The 25,356-nt window shown below is 44.9% G+C and overlaps 1 protein-coding gene, 1 long non-coding RNA gene and 1 other non-coding gene across 3 annotated transcripts; 1 reads left to right on the top strand and 2 right to left on the bottom strand.

The window, feature by feature from the left end:
- Positions 1 to 96: 96 nt before the first annotated feature.
- LOC129391377 (uncharacterized) lies at positions 97 to 10,581 on the top strand. Its single transcript, XR_008615382.1, has 3 exons — positions 97 to 306; positions 7,329 to 7,408; positions 10,413 to 10,581. It is a non-coding gene; the product is annotated as an uncharacterized lncRNA (long non-coding RNA).
- Positions 10,582 to 17,319: 6,738 nt separating this feature from the next.
- On the bottom strand, positions 17,320 to 22,994 carry LOC102978791 (keratin, type I cytoskeletal 18-like). Its single transcript, XM_055078719.1, is given in 1 exon segment — positions 17,320 to 22,994. A coding segment is annotated over 1 exon segment (1,299 nt). The 5' UTR covers positions 18,664 to 22,994; the 3' UTR covers positions 17,320 to 17,364.
- Positions 22,995 to 24,055: 1,061 nt separating this feature from the next.
- TRNAR-CCU (transfer RNA arginine (anticodon CCU)) lies at positions 24,056 to 24,128 on the bottom strand. The gene has a single exon. It is a non-coding gene; the product is annotated as a tRNA-Arg (tRNA).
- Between the last annotated feature and the right edge of the window lie 1,228 nt (positions 24,129 to 25,356).

Raw genomic sequence — 25,356 nt, 5'->3', positions numbered from 1 at the left:
TGAGCTGGTGTACTCTGGTTGAACCAGTTCCCAAGGAGTGGGGAAGGAAGAGGAGACGGGGCGGGAGGGAGGGAGGGGAAGAGGGAGAGAGGGAGAGAGAGAGAGAGGAAGCAGTTGGAATGCACACACTCAGAGGTAAATAATAGCAAAAAATGAGTAGTCGCCTTCCGTTCACACCCACTTGACTGGTATTGATTCAAGATTCAGCTGGATGCTGGGTGGCAGAAGGAAGGGAAGGTATTAGCTGTTGCCTGAGGACCAAGAGGGACCATCTAATGGCTCCATGTGAAATGAGAAGGCTTTCAGGTAGGTGAAATGACAGCCTAGGGTGAGAGGGGTGAGAAGAGGACAAGGGAGCCTCAGGCTGCTCTGGGGGGAGCCACTGGACAGTGATGATAGCTATCCACCATGTGTACCATCCAGCCATCTAAACACCATCCATCCACCCATCCATGCATCCACCCACCCATCCATCCATGCATCCATCCATCCATCTGTACATCTATCCACCATCCATCCACCATCCATCCACCCATCTATCCATCTACCATCCACCATTCTTCCATCCACTATCTACCCACCCCCCATCCACACCTCCATTCATCCATGCATACAAGATGTGTTCACTGAGAGCCTACTTATTTGCACAGGGCCTGACACATGGTAGACAGTCATAAAACATTGGTGGATTGAAGCTGGGCACTGTGCTAAAGGTTGGGGATACAACTATGAATAAGATAGAAGTCTTTAGAAATCCTAGCGAGGGGTAGGGCTGGAAAAACAAGCAATTGCTGTACAGTGCATATGTCCCTTTGATTAGGGAGGCCCAGTATGCTATGGGGACTCAGGGCAAGAGTAATTAACCCTGGGGTGGGAGAGTACAGGGTGGAGGAGGAATTAGTATTGATCCCAGCTAGTCATGAAATTCAACTCCAGTTTGTTAAAACTAGATTTTCTAGCCTTCTTTGCAGCTGGGGGTAGAAGAGTTGTCCAGTGCTGGCCAGTGATGTTAAGGGAAGTCTTCTTGGGGTGTTTCTGGGAAAGTTTTTGCTTTCTTTTATTTCAGTTAATTAATTAAATTATTTTTATTTTTGGCTGCATTGGGTCTTCGTTGCTGCACGCGGGCTTTCTCTAGTTGTGGCGAGCGGGGGCTACTCATTGCGGTGCGCGGACTTCTCATTGCGGTGGCTTCTCTTGTTGAGGAGCACGGGCTCTAGGCGCGCGGGTTTCAGTAGTTGCGGCATGTGGGCTCCGTAGTTGTGGCTCGCGGGCTCTAGAGCACAGGCTCAGTAGTTGTGGCGCACGGGCTTAGTTGCTCCGTGGCATGTGGGATTTTCCCAGACCAGGGCTCGAACCTGTGTCCCCTGCATTGGTAGGTGGATTCTTAACCACTGCGCCACCAGGGAGGTCCCTGCTTTCTTGATAAAAGTGACAGATAAGGCTAGGGCTGCCCCTCTCCCTTTCTTCCTGCCTTGAAGACATCATAACTTTTAGATCTGTGGCACCTATCTTGTATTCATGAATTTACATGGATGAGGACAAAAGCCATCATGCCAAGTAGGATGATGGAGCAGAAAGATGGAAAGATAGAAGACCATGGCAGTCCGGCACACTTTCCTGTCTCCTTTTTCTGGTTCCTAAGGGGGACTCCTTGCCAATTTCATGTGTTCTTGGTGAGGTTGACCGTAGTGGTACCCTGCCGACAGCCCCTGGGTGAGCTTGCGAGCCAGGCTGACCAATCAGAGTACACTTTTCACCAGCCAAAGTGTTTGGTTCAGGGATGGTTGGACAGGGCCCTCAGAGTCTTCCCTGGGAATGATATGTGGTCATTGTTGGGATTGCTAAAATGAGAGGGTATGAACCTGGGAATACTGGGAATATTGGAAAGGCCCTGAATTAAGCATGAAGCCAAGATGGTACAAACTAAGCTGGGAGCTGAGAAGAGAGATAGAGCCCTCATGACATGGATTGAGCTCTGGGATTCTGCATACTAGCCTTTGCCAGTTATGAGCAAATAAATACCCTCTTTTGCCTCAAAAAATTAAAGTTGGATTTCTCTGACATAAAATTGAGAAAGTCCTGACTCATACAAGGGGTCTTCTTGACAGTTTTCTGGGTTTTTTTTTTTATTCCATGTAAGGGGATTCAGGAATCACTTGCATTCATTTATTTATTCATCAAACTTTCATAACATCTGACCCCGTACCAGGCTACATGCTAGGCCCTGCAGCTCCAAAGATGAATAACTAACTCATGGCTCCTGGTACCAAGAAACTCACAAAGGAGACAGCATGATCCAGATTGAGAAAGGCCTCCAGGTATATGGGCTCTTCCTGCTGAGGCCGAGATGAGAGCAAACTGGCTGTTTTGCTCACTTCCATGTACCTGCCACCTGGCACATGAATTAGAAAAACTGTAGTCTGAGAGATGTAAGAGAGAAGGAAGAATTTCATGAGATCAAGAGCTGATAAAGGCTAGAGTGACTCAGTGATGCTCTGAGTTCCTGTCCTGCCTCTGTCACCCACCAGCTCTCTGGCCTTGGAGAAGTAACATCAACTCTCTGGACCTCTGAGGGGGTTGGGCTGTACCAGAAATGCTCAACCCTGTCTGCACATTAGAAAAAAAGCACCGCGGCCTGGGCCTCACTCCAGTTCAACTAAATCATATTTTCTGGGCTGGGGCCCTGGCATTAGTGTTTTTTGAAAGCTCACTGGATAATTCTAATGTGCTGCCAGAGTGGAAAAACACTGCTCTGGGTTAGTTAGAAGCTTCTTGTGTCATATGCAAATGATACTTTGATCTGAGTTTATGGGATCCTTTATATAGAGTAGGATTTCATAGAGGGGAGGAGGGAGATAGCATGAGTTCATTTAAGCCCTGATTGTATTTACTATTTCATTTGTTCATTCTCTCCTTCTTTCCCTCCCTCCCTCCCTTCTTCCTTCCTTCCTTCCCTTCCCTTCCCTTCCTTCCTTCCTTTCTTCCTACAACTTTTAGTTAAGTGCCTACAAGATCCCAGGCATGGCAATAGTCTGGTTGAGGCAGAGAGGGAGGAATAGGGAGAAAAACTAGAAAAGCATGTTGGGGCTAAGATTTGAGGGGTCTGTATACTGATACTGAGGATGCTTGTTTTTGCTATAAGAGTATAATTCAAGATTCATACTTAGTATGAAATGTAGGCTTCTCCTTTGAAATCTTTGACATAAACTATAGCCCTCAGGTATTTGATAACTATTCTCACCGATCAACCACTTGGTTAAAAAAAAACCATCCACCGGTGTTTATTTTCTCAAAACCTTAGGAGCCATTCTTCACTTCCAGAAGAAGAAAATGATGTGTGTTTGTAGTGATCTAGCTTTATGACAGCTATATATATATATATCCCCATATAATTCTCATGTTCAAGGACAGCCCTGATTTTAAATATGCTCTTCCAGTGAGACCATATATCTTGGTGTTTAGTTTTGCAAGATTGATTACCACATTTAGATAACCTGTAAGTTCTTGGGCTTTTGTTGTTGTTGTTGTCTCTCTTGAAAATATGCTTGTAGTTTATTATGTATGTGTGTACGGTATTAGGGTGCTAGGCAGGTGGTTGAAGTGGGAGGGGATTGTGTTGAATGTTACAGTATGAAAGACCTATACACATCTTTGTTAAAATTGGTTCCTTTGAGCCAGGCTTTTATGGTGCCATACAGTGCCCTAAGTCTCTGAATCTGAGCTGGTGTGGGTTCTCCATGTCACTCTGGGACCATATGGAGGCCAAGCCTACTAAGGGGGAGATCCAAAATGGCAATTCTCTTTCTCCCTTGAACTTGGCTGGTCCAAACTGCCTGTACCACGCAGCCTGGGTGTAGCCTCTGTGGGCAGGGGTTGTGATGAAGCGGGCAAGCCTTATCCCCTATTAGCCTACGGTTACCTTAAGGGTAAGTACCAGTGCTATTCTCTTAATATCCCTTCTGCATGATAATAGTGATTCTGGGGAGCACACAGGATAAGAGCTCTGGCTCTGGAGTCAGACAGACCCAGGAAAAGCCCAGCGCTTCCACTCCTAGCTGTGTGACCTTAGGCAAGCTACTTAACATTCCTTCACAGCAGTTTTTTTCTCTGAAAAGTGGGATTCTGATGTTACTACTTAGTAATGCTGCTGGGAGGGTCAAATAAGACACAGGTGTGAAGTGCGATGGTTGCACGGGAACCCCTGATCCACGTCAGTTATTATCACAGCGTCCAGCTCAGTGTCTTGTATAATAGGTGCTCAGCAATTGAATACATTTCCCTGGTGGATTCATGCCTTTTTAGTCTTGGACGCTAAGACTACACTTCTAAAGGGCAGAGACCATTTCTTTCAGATCTTCTATGGGCTGTCTCTTCCTGCACAGGGCCCGGCATGTAGAAGGTGTTCAGTAAATATGCAGTGGGGGCAGTTTGGTGGACGGCAAAAGTCTAACCTGAATCCTGGTCTTAGCTGTTCCATTATGGAAATGGTTTAATATCTCTGGGTCTCCGTTTCTTCATTGGTAAAAATGAGGAGTTAGGCACTGAATGCATGGTTTGGAGCATATGCTAACTGCTTGATCCCAGAGTATGGTCTGCAGGAGAGTTTCAGTCAAACGCAACAAAACAAAAATAAAAATTAGAAAAACAAATAACAGTTTTCCTGAATTCGCTGGCATTTGTGAGCTGGTTGGCTAGCAGGATCTGACATGACCATTAGGGACCCAGATGGGCTGGGTATCCCATGTACAAGATGGGAATTGAGCTATTCAAGTCTAATTTCAATAAAAGTCAATGAAAAAGTCGCAAAGGCAGGGCACTGTGAAGGAAATTATAATAGGTATGATAAAAGCTTATGAGACATATTTTTTAAATTAATTAATTTTATTTATTTATTTTTGGCTGCTTTGGGTCTTCGTTGCTGCGCGTGGGCTTTCTCTAGTTGCGGTGAGCGGGGGCTACTCCTTGTTGCGGTGCGTGGGCTTCTCATTGCGGTGGCTTCTCTTGTTGCGGAGCACAGGCTCTAGGCGCGCAGCCTTCAGTAGTTGTGGCACGCGGGCTCCGTAGTTGTGGCTCACGGGCTCTAGAGCGCAGGCTCAGTAGTTGTGGCGCACGACCTTAGTTGCTCGGCGGCATGTGGGGTCTTCCCAGATCAGGGCCTGAACCCGTGTCCCTTGCATTGGCAGGCGGATTCTTAACCACTGCGCCACCAGGGAAGCCCTATGAGACATATTTTAAAATCACGGTTTACCACTGTACTCAAAAAAAAATTAAGGTTAACTATATGCCACACAGAATTTTCTGATCCCATGGACCATTACTGAAAACATTGGTTGTAGGAGTGGTCTGCTTGAGCAGGGGAGAGCATTCTGTCACTGACATTGTTTAGAATTGTCGGTGCGTGGTGGTAAGGAAATTTCTTAAGTGGGTCTTATTCTTATTTTTATGTTCTTTTTAGACACTGCACCTCCTCATTGCATCAGGGACCAGATGCCCCCTGCCCTTGGTTTGCCATGGATTGAAAATATTTGGGTGCCCTTGGACTAGATCTCTTACCGCTTGAACATCATTAAATTCTCAGCACAAATTTCATTCTGTTCGAGACCTAAACTAGCCCTGCCCTACCAACCTGCACAGTCACTATTCCATTTTTAAAAATCAACTTGACTGAGGTTTAATTAATGTGCAGGAAACTGTATCCATTTAAAATGTACAGTTTGATGGCTTTCGTTATATGTATACACCCATGAAACAGCCACCACAGTCAGGAAACAGAGCATTTCCTTCACTCCAGAAGTTTCCTCTGGGCAGTCAGCCCATCCTTCTCTCTGCCCTCAGCCCTAGGCAACCACTGGATTGTTTTTTGACAATATAGATTCATTTGCATTCTCTAGAATGATAGAAATAGAATCATACAGCATGTAGTATTTTGCATGTGCTTTTTTTCGTCCAGCATAATGATTTTGAGATTCATCCATGTTGTTACATGTATCAGAATTTCATTTCCTGCTATTCCATTGTATGGATATACTACTGCCATTTGTGTATTCATTCTCCTGTTGATGAACATTTGGGTCATTTTCCGTTTTTGCCTATTGACGTCAGTCTGTTTCATTGCCTTCATTGCATTGTCACTGTCTGAAATTTTCTTCATCTGTTTGGTTGTTTTTGGCTCCCCTCTTTTCCCCAAAACAAACAGGACCTCATCTTCTAGTTCTCCACTTTCTCTGCAGTGCCTGACACATCATGGGAGCTCAGGATTGAATAATGCCAGGAATTTCAACATTGGGCTGTACTTGGAGCATTCCTGAGTTCAAATACCTCCTGCACTATTAACTTTGTGACCTTGAGCAAATTGCCTCACGTCTCTGAACTTTAGTTACTTCATCTGTAAATTGAGGGCTTCCCTGGTGGCGCAGTGGTTGAGAGTCCGCCTGCCGATGCAGGGGACGCGGGTTCTGTGCCCCGGTCCGGGAAGATCCCACATGCCACGGAGCGGCTGAGCCCGTGAGCCATGGCCGCTGAGCCTGCGCGTCCGGAGCCTGTGCTCCGCAACGGGAGAGGCCATGGCGGTGAGAGGCCCGCGTACCGCAAAAACAAAAACAAAAACATCTGTAAATTGAGCATTGTCATACTATCTCACAAGTATGCTGTGAACATAAAAGTAGATTTATTTTTATTTTTTCAAATAAATTTATTTATTTTTGGCCGCATTGGGTCTTCCTTGCTGAGCGCGGGCTTTCTCTAGTTGTGGCGAGTGGGGGCTACGCTTCGTTGCGGTGCGTGGACTTTTATTGCGGTGGCTTCTCTTGTTGCAAAGCACGGGCTCTAGGTGGGCAGGCTTCAGTAGTGGTGGCTCTCAGGCTGTAGAGGGCAGGCTCGGTAGTTGTGACGCGTGGGCTTAGTTGTTCCACGGCCTGTGGGATCTTCCCGGATCAGGGCTCGAACCCGTGTCCGCTGCATTGGCAGGTGGATTCTTAACCCCTGTGCCACCAGGGAAGCCCTAGAGGTAGATTATTAAACATGCAAAGTCAGTGCTGTCCTAAGTGTCTTACGAGGAATAATTCATGTAATTCGTTAATCAGTTCATCAACCCCAAGAGGAAAGTACTATTATTATCATTCTGACCATTTCACAGATAAGAAAATTGAGGCAGGAGTTAGTAAGAGCAGAGCTTCACTTGTACCCAGCTGTTTAGCTTATGAGCCTGTTCTCCCCGTCGCTGTTATTCTGCCTTTCTAGGCTATTAAACCAGATAACATGTAAAGTGCCCAGCGCAGTACCTGACACATAATAGCTTCACAGTAAATATTCGTTTCCTTCTTCCTTAGGTATAAAGTCACAGAGCAAGATGCCAAACATCCCACCATTTACCTATCATTTCAGGACCGTATGTGCAAAGTTGCAGCAGGTAAAATTCAATAGAATTTTGTAGACTGTGATACACTGCATTATTTTCATCCTCTTGACATTTTAGTTTCTTGTGTTGAGACATGACTTAAGTACTGGGAAGGATAATAAGTTTGTTAAGTAGATCAGTTTGATTACATATTTTTCGAGTACATTGATTGTGAATTTTTGTTCATAATTTGGCCCAGAAGGAGACTCTCTAGGCCCTTTTAAGGCAATCTGGGAGCTGGCCTGAGAGTGGGGTCTGATCCTGAGGGTGTCCAGGTTAGCATTGTAAGCAATTCACAAACAACCACAGGAAACCAATCAATGTCAAATGATCAGCCAGGAGCCAGTGCCAAGCCTCAGGGAGGGAACAGCTATTTTCTTTTTTTTTCTTTCTTCCAGTTTTATTGAGATATAATTGACATACAGCACAATATAAGTTTAAGGAGTACAGCATAATGATTTGACTTACATACACCCATGAAATGATTACCACAATAAGTTTAGTGAACATCCATCATTTCATATAGATATAAAATTAAAGAAAAAGAAAAAAATATTTTTTCCTTGTGATGAGAACTCTTAGGATTTCCTCTCTTAACAACTTTCATACATAACATAAAGCAGTTAGTTATATTAATGATGTTGTACATTTCATCTCTAGTACTTATTTGTCGTATAATGAGAAGTTTGTACCTTTTGAGTACCTTCATCCAATTCTCCATTCCCCCACCCCTGGGAATAGCTTTTTCTGATTTGGGCCATACAGCACTCTGCTGAAAATAACTATTCAGCAATATTCTTGGAGCTACAGGCTGTGAACTGTGTTCATAGCTTGTTATCGGAGTGGCCAGTCTGCGAGAGACCCACAGGTCCAGGGAGGGCCTGGAGGGAGGGGAAAGCCGGCTGCTGCGGCTTAGGGCAGCGCAGCTCTGCCTTGGCACAGGGGAGGTGGGTGCAAGACAGGGACTCAAACCCAGGCCTGTTGCTGATCTGTGGGGGACTTAAACAAGCCACACCCAGGCTTCTGTGAGACCCGGTGGGGGGAAAGAGCAAAGTAGTCACTCTTTCTACCCTCCATCATCTTCCAGTCTCACTGGGGAGGCAGGCACAGGAGCTAGCAAGACCAGTGCCTTGTGGGAGGATAACGTGTGAGGGAATCCCAGGCAAGGAGCATGGCATTCCTTAGGGCAGAGGGGCTGGGACAGGGGCTATCAAGGTCACCAAAGATAGTTTCTTGGAGTAGGTAAGTCTTGCTGTTGACAAATCTGTCCCAGGATGTATGACCCATGCTCAGAGGGCCTCCCACCCTTGGGTTAATGCTCTGCTCTCACCATCTTGAAATTATCAATAATTAAAAAGAAATTTATTCCATTGAAGTATAGTTGATTTACAATGCTGTGTTAGTTTCTGGTGTACAACAGAGGGTTTCAGTTATATATATATATATATTCTTTTCCATTATGGTTTAACACAGGATATTGAATATAGTTCCCTGTGCTATACAGTAGGACCTTGTTGTTTATCTTTTCTATATATGATAGTTTGCATCTGCTAATCCCAAACTCCCAGTCCATCCTTCCTCCATCCCCCCTCCTCTTTGGCAAGCACAAGTCTGTTCTCTATGTCTCTGCCTCTGTTTCTGTTTAGTAGATAAGCTCATTTGCGTCATATTTTAGATTCTGCAGAAATTCTTATTAATTTTGAACAAGGGGCTCCACAATTTTCATCTCGTACTGGGTCCCACAAATTTTGTCCTGATCATCTCTATCAGGTTACTTCCATCATTAATTATTTTTCCTCCCAATCAGGCTTCTCCTTTTAAAATTCCTCATCTCACCCAACAATGCCAGCTTCTTCCCAGTCCTCTGGACTTCAAACCTCAAGGCAGCTGTCACCCTTGCATCACCCTCTATGCCCAACTGATTGCCAAGGTTTGAGGAGTATCCCTTCACGCACTTCACATCCTCGTGCCCCGCACAGTTTCCAGAGCCATACATCGAGTTCAGGCCCGTCTTGTCCTGTGTTAGAGTCTCTAGACCCTTGCTACTTTGTGTGTGGTCTGGCGACCCTCAGCATCAACATAACCTGGGAGCTTTTTGGAAATGCAAAGCCTTGGGCCCCACCCTAGATCTGCATTTTGACAAGACACTTAGATGATTCCTATGCACTTTACAGTTGAGAAGCCCAGTCAATGGATTCTGGCTGTATAGTAGAATCACCTGGGGAGATTTTAAAACTACCAGTGATTGGGCCCCAGCCTTAGAAATCCTGATTTAAGTAGTTAGCAGCGGTATAAATTTTTAAAGAGCCTCCCCCCGCCTGTCTTTTCCACTTCTTTTCTTTATCTATTGCTGTGTAACAAATTACCCCAGCACTTAGTGGCTTCAAACAACATGCATTTATTATCTCACAGTGTCTCTGTTCAGGAGTCCAGACAAAACTCAGCTGGATCCTCTGCTTCAGGGTCTCTCACAAAATTGCAATCAAGGTGTGGGCCCAGGATCTCTCAGAAGGTTGCAGTCAAGGTCAGCTGAAGCAGGATCTGCTTCCAAGCTCACTCAGTTTTTGTTGGCAGGACTCAGTTCCTCACAGGCTGCTGGGCCGAGGGTCCCTGTTCCTAGTTGGCTGTTGGCTGGAGGCCACTTTCAGTTCTTTGCCACTTGGGCCTTTCCCACATGGAAGCTTGCTTCATTCAAATCAGCAAGAGAGGGAGTCTGCTAGCAAGAGGGAAGTCACACTGCTTTATAACCCATTCATGGAAATGACACCCCATTACTTTTGCCCTATTCTTTTTTTATTGAAGTATAGTTGATTTACAATGTTGTGTTAATTTCTGCTGTACAGCAAAGTGATTCAGTTATACATATACACAAATTCTTTTTTAAAATTTCCTTTTCCATTATGGTTTATCATAGGATATTGATTATAGTTCCCTGTGCTATACAGTAGGACCTTGTTGTTTATCCACTCTATATATAATAGCTTACATCTTACTTTTGCCATATTCTATTCATTAGAAACAAGCCACTAGGTCCAGCCCGAACTCAAAAAAGGGGAGACGTACACAAGGACGTGCCTACCAGGAGGTGGGGATCATTTGGGGCTATCTTGGAAGTCTGCCCACCCACCACCCAGGTGATTCCAACATGTACCAGGGTTGAGAACCATTGCTCTAGAAAAAGGATGTAAAGAAGCCCACCCCTTGTCTCAGCCTGATTAAAGAGTAGTGAATCTAGAGTGATGAAAGTGATTATGAGGCTATATCTGGGCTCCATGGGAGCAGTGTGGTAGTTGAACAGTAACATCTGCCAAGGTCAAGGGATGTGGCAAATGTGGGCTATGCCATTCCCTAGTCTACACTCTGCCAACCCAAATATAGACTTCGGGGGTAATCTAAAAACTCTCTCCAGTCTCCCCCAGTCCTCCAACAACAATAATTTTTTTAAACTTGTTTGCATTATCAATTGTTCTAAGTCCAGTTGTATTTCTTTCCTCATAATACTGTATACAATAGCTAATACCTCTTGAGGACTTACTAAATGCAAGGCACGTGTCTAAGTGCTTTATATTTATTATCCCATTAAACCTCACCACAACCCTAGAGGTAAGTTACTATTAACATCTCCATCATTTCCAGTGAGGAAATTGAAGCAGAGAAAGGTTAAGTAACCTGCCTGGGTCCCACAACTAGTAAATGGTGGCACTGAGAGTCAAACTTAACTGGTCTGCTCTTAAACCACTAATTTAATGTAAAAAAATCTTCAGTACCTACACATTTACATTTATGTTTGTCATGACATTGCCATTAATAATAGTGAAAAAATGGAAACAACATACCTGTCCAATAATGGGGAAATGGTGGCATAAATTATGGTACATCTCTAGGATGATCTATTATATTCATTAAAAGGGATGCTTTTCAACAAATTTTAAAGATGTGGGAAAATGCACAAAATGATGTTAAAAGAAAAGGAATTGTATATATTGTTTAACCTCAGTTATGAAAATATATTTGTATATGAATAGAAAAAAAAGAAAATATAGCAGTATTTTTTTGTGGATTATGTAATTATGGGTGATTTTAAAAACGAACATAGTTTACATACAATAGAATGGACAGATATTAACTGTCCAGTTCAATAAAATTTGATAACTGTATACACTTGTATAAATGTCATCCAAAATGAGAGAACATTTCCATTACCTGAGAAGGTTCCTTCTCCAGTTAATCTCCCTTCTGCCCTTGCCTTCTTGTCAGTACTACGCCACCACCATCCTCATTTTTTATCACAGTAGGTTAGTTTTAATGACATGAAAAAAACCTCTGCCCTCTCCTTCAGAGTCTCACAAAGTTGCAATCAAAATCAACTGGAGCAATTTGTCTATTTTTTAATTTCATATAAATGGAATCATATTCTTTTGTGTTTGGCTTCTTTCACTCAACATAACGTTTTAGAGATTTGTCATTATGTTATGTGTTTGTTCCTTTTTATTGCTGAGTAGTATTCCATTGTATTAATATACCATGATTATTTATCCACTTTCTTATTGATGGACATTTGGGTATTTTCCAGATTTTGGCTATTATGAATCAGTTTGCTATGATTATGTTTTGTCTTTATGTGATCCTAGTTTTTCACTTCTCTTGGGTTTATACCAAAGAGTGCAATTGCTGGGTCATAGAGCAGATGTACATTGCACTTTATGAGAAAAGAAAAAGATAGTTTTCCAAGGTGGTTGCACCATTTTACATTTTACTTCCACCAGCAGCGTATGAAAGTTCCATTGTTTGTACATCCTTGCCAACAACTGGTCAAGTCAAATTTTTATCCAGTCTTGTGGGTGTGAAATGATATTGTGTTTTATTTTGGAAGGAGAAAACCCTCTTTAACCTGGTTTCAAGGTTGTCTCATAGATAATTTCAAATACCATCCCAGGCTCTTCTGCTTACCCCCTCTATGTGTTCTGTGTCCTATTAGAATTGGACTTTTCTTGTGCCCTAAACCATGCTTTCCTGCCTCTGTAGTGCTTGCAAGATTGAGGGCGAGAGAGTTAGAAATGTAGAGGGAGGGGAGAAAGAGGAAAACAGGGAAAGGGAGACAGAGGCAGACATATACAAAAGACAGAAAGAGGCAAGGTGGCAGAGAGATGGGATTAGACAAAGATGAGAAAAATAAAGAGCAAAGGAAAGGAGGTAGGCACCAGATAAAGGAGGAGGGGGACAATGGGACAACAGGAAAAGTGATAAGGAAAGAGAATAAGAAGAAGTGTGCATGAGGGGAGGGGACAAAAAAAAGAAAGTGAAGCGGGACAAGGAAGGGAAGGGAGGATGGAGATGGGAGACGGAGGAAGGGAGGAGACAAAGGGAAAAAGAGAAGCAAAATCTTTCCTGCACCACCCATCTAGTGGGCAGCCTTGGATTGTCCCAGCCCTGGAGGGAAGCTCATTTGCCAGCGAGATCTGTCTCTGCTCCTGGTGGGCTGATGCCCAGGAAGCAGCGCTGAGTTGTGCTGAGAGCATCCCTCATTAATATCAGAGGCCCCAGCCAGCTCTAATGGCCCCTGAGCCTCGTGGGCTGCAGAGGGACCAGAGAGCTTACATGTTGGTTGGGCAGATGCCAGGCTGTGCTCACAGAGAGGACACTACCCTGGGCTAACCTGGGGTCTGATGCCAGGCCAGGGCCTTGAGACTTCTGAGTCATCTGGAAGGCAAACAGTAGTTCCTTTGGAGTGATGGAAACATGGTGAGTCCTGTTCCCTCTCCTGGGCCTGACTAGGGGGACAAGAAGCCCCCATGAGTATAGTTAACGGCCAGAGAGAAGCAGCTCATGGCAACTGTGTCATTTGAGTCAGTCCTTTGGGTACATTTGATCAGTCAACAGAAACTGAATCTTGCCCAAATCTCACCTGTCCTCAAATAGCTCACAGTCTAGTCAGAAAGAGGTGACAGTCAACGAAATTACTAAGACTTAAATATGTCCTATAAGAGATAAATATGGTAGTAACTCCTTTCAAACCTCAAAAACTCAGTAAAGATTTATTTGTCTGAGTCATCTGGAAGGCAAACAGTAGTTCCTTTGGAGTGATGGAAACATGGTGAGTCCTGTTCCCTCTCCTGGGCCTGACTAGGGGGACAAGAAACCCCCATGAGTATAGTTAATGGCCAGAGAGAAGCAGCTCATGGCAACTGTGTCATTTGAGTCAGTCCTTTGGGCACATTTGATCAGTCAACAGAAACTGAATCTTGCCCAAATCTCACCTGTCCTCAAATAGCTCACAGTCTAGTCAGAAAGAGGTGACAGTCAACGAAATTACTAAGACTTAAATATGTCCTATAAGAGATAAATATGGTAGTAACTCCTTTCAAACCTCAAAAACTCAGTAAAGATTTATTTATTTGATGAATAAATGAATGTTCAACCCATGTATCCAGTAGCACTGAGGAAGAAGGGTTATTGATCAACTAATCCTTTGCACAGGATTGGACACATGATGGATGCCCCAATTCAGCTTTATTAAATGAATGGCTGGTTACATTTTGCTGCAGGGAAAAATGCAATACTTCTCAGGAAAGTAGCACTCTAAACTGCTGTCGCTCATTAGTACTTTAATATGTCCGTTTTTGCTGATATTTACAAATCACATTAGCTCCCTTAAAACTCGTATCCATTCTGTGAGTTGGGCAGGGCTGGAATCACCATCTGCATTTACAGATGAAGAAATCGAGGACCAGACAGGCTGGGTGTTGCCCGTTGAAGTCCTAAAGCCACATCTGGAGTGCAGGGCACCCAACAGCTCAGCCAGTTCTCTTTCTCCACTCCATGTGGCCATCCTCATGTTCAGTAACAGCTAATGGAGGGGGAGGTCTGATGCCACTGGGGCTTTGGGGGGACGGATTATAGTGGTAGAAGTGGGAATGCTATGCTGGCAGTAAGGGAGTGGCTCTATAGAAATGATTTCATGTAACTATCACAACAGCCTCATGAGATGGGAATTGTTAGTTAATTAATTTATTTATGGCTGAGCACAGCACGTGGCTTGCAGGATCCTAGTTCCCCTACCAGGGATTGAACCTGGGCCACCACAGTGAAAGCACCGAGTCCTAACCACTGGACCAGGGAATTCCACAGCGCCCCACTCCCCCTTTTTTTAGACTTAAGGAAATATAGGCTCAGAAATATCGAGTAACTTGTCCAAGGTCAGAGCTGGAATTCAAGCTAGATCTGTTGTACTTTGAAGTTCACATTTTTTCCACTGCATCATGGTTACTCGAGGTGATTTTGGCAAGAGATGAACAAAGTGATAACATCGAAGTTTCTGAGACTCTTCAGCAAATCACAGCTCCTCTGGCATGGGGTGGGAATCGAAGGGTGCAAGTTGTGCGTCTCCAGGCCTCAGGGGCACTTTGGGATTTCCTCCCTGTGGGATGAACACACTGGATTTTATTTGGCTCCCCCGTTCCCCCCTCCAGCGATAGAAAGAGTAAACAGTCCTCATTAGCTGGGGTAGCTGGGCTTCCTTGCAAATTTAGGGACAAACCAACCAATCAAGTTTAAGTGGGACAGAGGAGGGGAAGGGTTTGAGGGGAAAGAAAATTACCCATAATTCTCTGAGGTAGATTACGTCGCGCCTGCAACCAGCCTGGGGAATTTCAGTGCCTGTGAGGATGGCCCAGCCTCTCCACTCAACTTTCTCCCCTTCCCTCCATCTGCTTCAGTCCCCACCCCCAGGGCCCATCCCCAGCTCTGCTGTTACCCAGAGCAACTCTACCTCAGACATCTTAAACGGCTTTCTTATCGTCTCCTTCCCACTGCCATTTTAATACTTACAGAAACCTCCAGAGCCTGGGGTCTGGGCCCTGATCTGTCTGTTACACTTCATTCTGTTTGTCAGTGTGTATTAATAGGGCTTTTCCAGTGGCAAATGGTAGGTACCCATTTTACACTTGCTCAGAGAGAAAGAGTTTTGCTGGCTTTTTAACTGGGAAGGACGGGTACGATATCTAGGGTCAGAGGAGCTTGTCAGACTCAGGGTCCCTGTGTACAACTGTTCAGCTTGTATACTGCACAAGCGCACCACATCTAAGGGGGGGGCATTCCCATGGCATTGTATGTGAAATACATGCCATTCACATACTAACCACATGAGGTAGGTGAGACAGTTTCAGCTGAGTCCTGGAGCAGTGAGGGAGAATCCCCTCTTTAATAAAGCCACATTGGCATACGAAGCCCTAAAGGAGATATGTTCACACAGGTGCAACTGTGCATGTCCCAACCACTTCCTGCCTCCCCTAAGACTGCTTCTCTCACCTGCGGCTCTCAGAGACACGTTCCTGTCCCCTGCCCTCCAGCTCCAGCCTTCCTCAGAGGGCAGGATGGCCACTGGGGCTAGAACGTTCCTTCAGGGTTACTGAACATGGCAGAGGGCATAGCCACCTCTGTTTCTATTTCCAGGGCCCATGACTTAGGTTTGTTCAGGTTGTACTCTGATATATATGTATATGTGGGATATATATGTGATATATAATGATATATATGTGTATATATATGGATGTGTGTGTATGTATATATATATATATATATATATATATATATATATATACACATACATACACATACACATATTTTTTTTTTCTTTTTTTTTTGCCGAGTGCTGTGCAGCATGCAGGATCTTAGTTCCCTGACCAGGGATTGAACCTGGGCTGACAGCAGTGAAAGCGCTGAGTCCTAACCACTGGACTGCCAGGGAATTCCCTGTACTCTGATATATTAACATAGAGCTTTTTTAACTTGAGGCAAAGGTGCTTTTCCCTAATTCACACAAAGGTGTTATATAGGCTGGGATGACCCTGGCCAGTGTTTTCATTTCTATAAGGAGACCCAACAGACTTTAAGTAGGGGTATGACCCATTTATAGAGTTCCAAATTGCAATAGGTGTCATTGATGTCTGTATGCCCACCTTCAGACTATCAGGTTCCAGAGTGATCTTTCTAATGTACAAATCCAGTGATATTGCATGAATGAATGAATGAATCAAAAGAGTTATTCAGGAGCAAAGAGAAAGGTTGTCAAGCTACACTGAGGATTCAGCTGAGATGAGAAGTATGACCCATTTATAGAGTTCCAAATTGCAATAGGTGTCATTGATTTCTGTATGCCCACCTTCAGACTATCAGGTTCCAGAGTGATCTTTCTAATGTACAAATCCAATGATATTGCATGAATGAATGAATGAATCAAAAGAGTTATTCAGGAGCAAAGAGAAAGGTTGTCGAGCTACACTGAGGATTCAGCTGAGATGAGAAATCATGAATTTGCAGAGCCGCCAACTTGCACTGCTGTGTCATGTTCTCCAGCAACAGACCAGCAGAAAAGACAGGTTTGTAAGATGGAGACAGAGTCCGAATTTTGCCATGTCAGACTCGAGAGTGAAGGGTGCTGGTGAGAGAGTAATTTTGATGACTCACCACAGCGGTGAAGGTTGGGTAAGAAGGAGCATAGCACAGTGCTTTCATCTCTCAGCTCTGCTCTGTCATTCCCCACTGTTGTAGAGAGGGCGCCTCTGTGTGGTGAAGATGGTTGTGGTGAGCCCTAGACTGTCATCCTTCCAGTTTAATTCTACAGGCAAAAGGCTGTCTTCCAGCTAGTCCCAGCTGCAGTGCTGGGAAGAACACTAATTGGCCTGCTGTTGGTCACATGACCATCTTGGGCCCTGGTGTGGTGGTGGGAGGGGAGTGGAGTACTCTGATTGGCCAGCCCTGGATCACATGGTCTCACCAGTGAGTAAAATTGGTAACTGTCATAACCATCTTCCCATCTTCTCATCGTTCAACAAAAATGTACTGATCACCCACAATGTACCAGGCACTGTGCTATGCTCCTTCTTTTTTTTTTTTTTTTTTTTTTTTTTCCAGTAATGTCTCAACTTTTATTGGCCTCCTGCTCCCCAGGGCACCCTGCTTCTGCTAACTCAGTGCCTCAGAACTTTGGTGTCTGACGTCTCAGACGCCACTTTGCCGTCCACGAGCCTGAGGGTGGTGGTCTTCTGGATGGTTTGCATGGAGTTGCTGCTGTCCACGGCGTCACCAAGATTGAAGTCCTCCCTGTCTTCCACGGCGTCACCAAGATTGAAGTCCTCCCCGTCTTCCAGCAGGCGGCGGTAGGTGTTGATCTCAGCCTCCAGCTTGACCTTGATGTTCAGCAGGGCCTCGTACTCCTAGGTCTGGCATTGCCCCTCTGCTCAGGTCTGGGCCAGCTCCGACTCCAGGTGCAGGAGGACCCCATTGAGCTGTTTCATCTGCATGGCATAGCGGGCCTCCACTTCCCTCAGGCTGTTCTCCAAGCTGGCCTTCAGATTTCTCATGGAGTCCAGGTCGATCTCCAGGGACTGGAGAGTGCGTCTCAGCTCCATGAGTGTCATCTCAGCAGCTCCTATCTGAGCGGTCTGCGAGGTGACCACTGTGGTGCTCTCCTCAGTCTGCTGGGACCAGTACTTGTCCAGCTCCTCTCGGTTCTTCTGAGCCAGCTCGTCATACTGGGCCCGGATGTCTGCCATGATCTTGCTGAGGTCCTGAGGTCTAGGAGCATCCAACTCCACGGTCAACCCAGAGTTGGCAGTCTGGTTTTGTAGACCCTTTACTTCCTCCTCGTGGTTCTTCCTCATGAAGAGCAGCTCCTCCTTGAGAGGCTCGATCTCAGTCTCTAGCTGCAGCCAGGTGACACTGGTGTCATCAATGACCTTGTGGAGCCTGTGGATGTCACTCTCCACAGACTGGCGTATGGCCAGCTCCGTCTCATACTTGACTCTGAAGTCATCAGCAATAAGACAGGCATTGTCCACAGAACTTGCAAAAATCTGAGCCCTGAGGTCCTCGATGGTCTTCAAGTAATGCCCCCAGTCTCTGACCTGGGGTCTCTTCTTCTCCAGGTGTTCCCGGATTTTGCACTCCAGTCTCCTATTATCAGCCTCCAGTCTCTTCACCCTCTCCAGGTAAGAGGCCAGGCGGTCATTCAGGTCTTGCATGGTCTCCTTTTCGCCCTGGATTCCCCCTACCCCCACCAGACCCCCGGCCATCCCGGCGCCCAGGTTCCTGGATCCCCAGCCGCGCCGGATGCTGGTGGAGTGGGACACGAAGATCCGGGAGCCCGAGCCCCTGGCGCCTGCATAGATGCTGGCAGCGCTGCTGACCGGTCGGACCCAGTGGCCCGGTGACTGAGCAGAGCCCAGGGACCGGTAGTTGGAGAAGGTGGACTGGGCATTGAAGCTCATGTTGTTTGTTCCGTGAGGAAAGAGCGAGGCCAGGACTCGGGTGCTGGGCCGTCGCTATGCTCCTTCTTACCCAGCCTTCACCACTGTGGTGAATTATCAAAATTACTCTCTCACCAGCACTCTTCACTCTCGAGTCTGACATGGCAAAATTCTGACTCTGTCTCCATCATGGAGAACGTGACACAGCAGTGCAAGTTGGTGGCTCTGCAAATTCATGATTTCTCATCTCAGCTGGATCCTCAGTGCAGCTTGACACCCTTTCTCTTTGTTCCTGAATAACTCTTTTGATTCATTCATGCAATATCATTGGATTTGTACATTAGAAAGATCACTCTGGAACCTGATAGTTTGAAGGTGGGCATACAGAAATCAATGACACCTATTGCAATTTGGAACTCTATAAATGGGTCATACCCCTATTTAAAGCCTGTTGGGCCTCCTTATAGCCTATAGAATAAAGTCTAACCTGTTTATTAGTTTGGCATACAGAGCCTGGCCCCTCCCTCACTAACGGCCTTAGCTCCCTGCCCTCCTATCTTCCTACTTTCTGACCTATGAACTCTCAGCTCATTTCCTTAACTCACCCATGCTGTTCATGCTTCTGGGCCTTTGCTTACACTGTTGTTCCTGCCTCAGTGCTCTTCTCACTTTCTTCCATGAGTAAATTCTTGCTCATACTTAAAGACTCAGCTCAAGTGTCATTTCCTTCACGTAGCCCAACCCCTTTTCGTGATGAGGTGTCCCTCCACCAGGCTCCCATGGCACCCTGGGTATGTCTCTCTCATAGCACTTACTGTATCTTATTGATATTATCTGTCTATTTCCCCCACCAGTCGGTCTGTTCTGGGAAGACAAGGGCTGTGTCTTGTTCATCTGTTCATCTCTGGCCCTGGCACGTAGAGGGGAACTGATCTGATCTGAACTGACCTATGATCCACTAAGCATTTCTAGCCATCTCTCTCTGGAAGAGACAATCCCCCACCATTTCTCTTTCATGCCCCTAAGAGCTGCAGCCCTCACTCCAAGAGGAGCAAGTACATTTCACTCCCACTGGTGTTGCACAGTGTTTCCTGCACAGGCCACAGAGCAGATGTCCTGCAGAGGTATCAGGCAAACCACTCCTTTGCTTCTTGGTCCACACTCCTCATTATAGCTCCTAATGTACAATCTGAGAGGTAGACATCACCCAGCATTGAGATTCACGCCTCTCCTCCAATGTCACTGACCCCTTCAAACATGAGGGACTCTTCTATTAGGATAAATGATTTGCCAAGATGCTACTTGTTCCTGATGTAAAACTGGCTCCTGGCCAACAGTTGCCCAAACATGCTCACTAGGTCTGAACCCGCAAGTGGGTGTGGCTTTGCTTTGCTAAGCAAGGGTCACTCTTTCATGGGAAGTTGGTTGGAACATGATTTTTGAAATTCAGGAGTGGTCTGCTTCCTTTGGGGATCCTTGGTTGATGAGTACTATGCCCCACAAAGTGGTCCAGAGAGAGTCTCTGACCTGATGGAATCGTTCTTGAACCTGGGCCACCAGGTCATGTGAGAAGAGAGGGAGAGAGAAGCCTTGGACCCCTGTGGACCTTTGAGCCACAGGATGGCTAGTGATTTTTTTGTGCCCAGAGAGAAGGCAGGCCATTCCTGACACAGGAGTTTGCATGATTTAGCATTAAGTATCCCTAATATAGCTCTGCTGAATAGTCTAGAAAAAAAGAAATGAATTTCCAAGAACAGTTCAATGTTCTCATTAGGAGGGTAAAACAGGACAGCACTGCAAGGCCCAAGCCTGGCAGGCTTGGGCTTAACACCTGAGCTGCTCCAGAGCAGAGGGAAAGTGAGGGGCAGCCACAGACAGTGGCATGGCTGGGAGGAAAGAGCAAGGCATTTGGAGTCTGGAGACTGGGAGCCAGACCTAGCCTTGACGCTAGTTACTTGGGAGGCCCAGGCAGGTCAGTTAATATGGCCTTGCCTCACTTTCCTCACTGCATGGTGGGAACACATATGTGGCCGTGCTTCCTACCTGAGACACCTGCTTAAGTTTACTCGATCACCGAGTGTTAGGCCAGAGTCCGTCAATACTGGGTGCTTATATCCAGCTTTGATGGTTAATTTTATGTGTCAACTTGACTAGGCTATGATGCTGACTTGTTTGGTCAAACACTAATCTAGATGTTGGTGTGAAGGTTTCTATGATTTATTCCGTTGACTTTAAGTCAAGGTGATTACGCTTCACAATGTGGGTGGGCCTCATCCACTCAGTTAAATGCGTTAAGAGCAAAGACTGAGATTTCCTGAAAGAAGCAGTTCTGCTTCAAGATTGAAACATAGAAATCCTGCTTGAGTTTCCAGCCCACTGGCCTGCTCTACTGAGTTCAGACTTGCCAATGGTGTGAGCCAATCCCTTAAAATCAATCTCTCTTTCTCTCTGGGTCTCTCTGTCTTTGTCTCTGTCTCTCTCTCCTTCCCCTATTTGTTCTGTTTTTCTTGGGAACCCTGACTACTACATCTACCAGTTGGGGTCCCAGGCATCATTTACTAATCTGTGACCCTGGACACATCTTTTAACCTCCCTGATTCTCAATTTCTTGATTTGTAAAATAGAGATTAAGAAATATGTCTTTAAGGGCTTCCCTGGTGGCGCAGTGGTTGAGAGTCCACCTGCCGATGCAGGGGACACGGGTTCGTGCCCCAGTCCGGGAAGATCCCACATGCCGCGGAGCGGCTAGGCCCATGAGCAATGGCCGCTGAGCCTGCGCGTCCGGAGCCTGTGCTCCGCAATGGGAGAGGCCACAACAGTGAGAGGCCCGCATACCGCAAAAAAAAAAAAAAAAAAAAAAGAAATATGTGTTTAAAATATCTCCATCTCTTCCCTTTGCACACAGCTCTTCCTCCTGCTTCCCTGTGTCCATGAGGAGTGTTTGGGGGCTGAGGCATCAGAGAGGGCACAAACTGCTTATCATCTTACACTGTTCAGGCCTGCCCCAAACTGCCCTGCCACGCCCTGACAGCCCTGTCCTTTTCTCCTGATGGTCCTTCCAGCCCATCCAGTGTCTATGCTCTGGTGAAATGTGTCGAATGACTTTCCAGTACCAGCCCCCAACTGGGACCAGAAAAATCAGGCAGCCCTCTCCTCACTGCCCAAAGCTGCTTCTAATCAGGGCTTCTCCTTCTGGTTCAATAGCATCTCCGCCTTTCAAGTCCATATATTTGGACATTACCAGCCTCCTCTATTCTTAGGGACATCATCCTCTTCCCTTCAGACCCCCTCCCATGTTACTTGAGTGGTATGCCATCTGCCCGTACGTTTGTCTTCAACTCTCTCCTGTACTGTTGTCTTTGTCGACCTTAGGTGATGATCCATCCAAACACAATACCCATAGGAAGATGCATAAAACATAAACACACAATTTGACAAATAACAAACACAAACGTACAAATTAACAAATAGTGATAAAGCCAACACCTCTGTTACCATCATCCAGGTCGAGAAATTAAATATTGCCAGACCCCCAGAGGTCCCTTTCAGGTCACAACCCCCTCCCTCACATGTAAGTATCCATGATCCTGATTTGTGTGGTAAATATTTTCTTGCTTTTCTTTGTAGTTTTAAGGCCTATCCGTACATTTCTAAATCCTATAGTGTCATTGTGCCTGTTTTATATAAATGGAATTATATTCCTATGGTTTTTATTTATGATTTTTGTATATGTGATTTGTATATATGTATGTGTATCTGTGTCACTTCTTTAGCTCAATGTCATGTTTGTAATAATCATTCACGGGGTTGCAGGTAGCTGTAGTTCATTCGTTTTCAATGCTGTATAGTTTTAATCTACATCGGGGTTGGCAAACTATGGCCCATGGGCCATGTTTTTGTTTGGCCCATGAGCTAAGAATGCTTTTTATATTTATAAAGTTGGGGAAGAAAAAACAACTAAGATTTTGAGACAGAGACCTGCAAAGCCTAAAGTATTTATTCTCTGGCCCTTCACAGGAAACGTTTCCTGACCCCAGCTGTATATGAATATACCATCATTTACTTTTCTGTTACATTCTTGATGGGTATTTGAGTGGTCTACAGTGTTTTGGCTCCTGAGAAATGCTGCTATGAATATTCTTGTACATGTTTTCTGGTACAGATGTACATATGTTTCTCTAAGGAAGGTATCTAAGAGTGAAAATATACACACATTCAAATTTAGTAGATAACCCCAGTGTTCCAAAGTGGTTGTACCAATTATATTCCCAACAGCAGTGTCTGAGAATTCCGGTTGCTCTACATCTCCAACACTTAATAATACCAACTTTAAAAATTTTTGCCTATTTGGTGGGTCTGTAGTGTTGTATCATTATTGTAATCTAGTATTTCTCTGTAATGAAGTTTATTGGACAGATAAATATTTTTTTCCTTTTTTTTGGCGAAATACTGATTCCATTCCAATATATTTCCTATTTTTCTATGGGATTGTCTGTTTTTTCTCACTGATTTGAAGGAGTACTTTATATATGTATATATTTTTAAAATAAATTTACTTATTTTTGGCTGCGTTGGGTCTTCGTTGCTGCGCAACGGGCTTTCTCTAGTTGCGGCGAGCGGGGGCTACTCTTTGTTGCAGTGCGCGGGCTTCTCATTGCGGTGGGCTCTCCTGTTGAGGAGCACAGGCTCTAGGCGCACAGGCTCAGTAGTTGTGGCACACGGGCTTAGCTGCTCTGTGGCATGTGGGCTCTTCCAGGACCAGGGCTCCAACCCATGTTTCCTGCATTGGCAGGTGGATTCTCAACCACTGCACCACCAGGGAAGCCCTTGACATCTTTATAATATCGAGTCTTCCAGTCCATGAACATGGTCTATCTCTTAATTTAATTCAGTTATCTTTAATGTCTCTCAATAAGTTTGGTAATTTTCTTTGTTAAAATCTTGCACAACTTTTGTTTTATTTATTCCTACGTACTTCATGTTTTTTGATGTGATTATAAAAGGTAGAATCTGTCTGCCATAGATACAGATAATTTTTCTATGTAGTTTCGATTTTTTTGTGAAATGAAAAATGGCTTTGTTAAGATGTTCATGGCATTCACCTCACCTTTCCCTCATTTACCTGGGTCAGTGATGGCTCATCAGTGAGAAAGGGATGTGTTTTTCCTTTATGGAAGGTACCCTTCTATGGACTTATAACAGTAATAACCAAAATTTGATCAGCACTTTGAAATGTGTTTCCTACCTTATTATCTTTTAATATTTATTTATTATTTATTTTATTTTTGACTGCACTGGGTCTTAGTTGTGGCATGAGGGATTTTCGTTGCGGCACAAAGGATCTTGGTTGTGGCATGTGGGCTTTTTAGTGTGACATGTGGACTCTTAGTTGCAGCATGTATGTGAGATCTAGTTCCCTGGCCAGGGATTGAACATGGGCCCCCTGCATTAGGAGTGCAGAGTCTTACCCACTGGACCACCAGGGAAGTCCCCCTACCTTATTATCTTATTTAATCCTTGTAACCATCCTGAAAGGTAAATATTTTAATTTTCATTTCACTAGTGAGGATACAAGCTCAGAAACATAAAAAGACTTGCTCAAGTTCACCTGGCTTTATTTAGCTCAACTTCAGTACTGTTTACTTTAGTCTGGTTCTCTTTCCCCTACCCCCCTGTTGCCACCTTTGAAGATATGGGGTTTTGTAGTATCTGGTCAGAGTAAAATTTGGGACGCTAGAGGAGAAGAGAGTAGGCTCAGAAAAAAAAAAAAAAACAGCTTACATAGATGGACTAGACTTTCTATTTTCTATTTAACAGTGGATACTATGTTCTCTTCTATGAGGAACCATAATTCAGTCAACAGATCTTAATTCTTATTAAATTTGAATTCATATATACTTTCAATTACTAAATTAGTATAAGTCCTAATAAACAATTAAATTTTTTCTTATTAGTTTGGAAGAAACTTGAGGGTATCTCTGTATTTCTGGACTGTTACAGAGTTGGTTTTTTTTTTTTTTTTTTTTTTTTTTTTTTTGTGGTATGCGGGCCTCCCTCTGCTGTGGCCTCTCCCGTCGCGGAGCACAGGCTCCGGACGCGCAGGCTCAGCGGCCATGGCCCACGGGCCCAGCCGCTCCGCGGCATGTGGGATCCTCCCAGGCCGGGGCGCGAACCCGGTTCCCCTGCATTGGCAGGCGGACGCGCAACCACTGCGCCACCTGGGAAGCCCATGTTACAGAGTTTTAGGGAATAAATATTGCTGAATGAATGCATTTTTCTCCTGTTCTTATAATCTAGAACCCTTTCGCCTGGAAGCTAAATATGTAATATCTTGAAGACCCACCAGGTGGCGTTCCAAGACTGCCTAGTGTCAGTCATACTTGCTGAGAAAGAATTCGGGACACGGAGACAAGGATGTGATTTTTGGTTTGAAAGGAGAATGGAGACAAAGAAGAGAAAACACCTTTGGTCTTGGCATCCTTTGCATTCACAGTTGAGCCATAGTCTGAGACCTCCTGTGGTTTTATTTACGCATTTCTGACTCCCTCATACTTGATGCATTTTCTAGCTCCTCCAAGTCAGAGCTCTCCGATTTTTCTTTGTACACAGTGAGCAGGTCCAGCACACAGTAGGAGCTGACAAATTTTTTTTTAACATCTTTATTGGAGTATAATTGCTTTACAATGGTGTGTTAGTTTCTGCTGTACAACAAAG

The sequence above is a fragment of the Physeter macrocephalus genome, chromosome 16 (genome assembly GCF_002837175.3).
Source record: "Physeter macrocephalus isolate SW-GA chromosome 16, ASM283717v5, whole genome shotgun sequence".
Lineage (NCBI taxonomy): Eukaryota > Metazoa > Chordata > Mammalia > Artiodactyla > Physeteridae > Physeter > Physeter macrocephalus.
The sequence above is the reverse complement of the archived record's forward strand: the minus strand, read 5'-3'. Positions and strand labels throughout refer to the sequence as shown.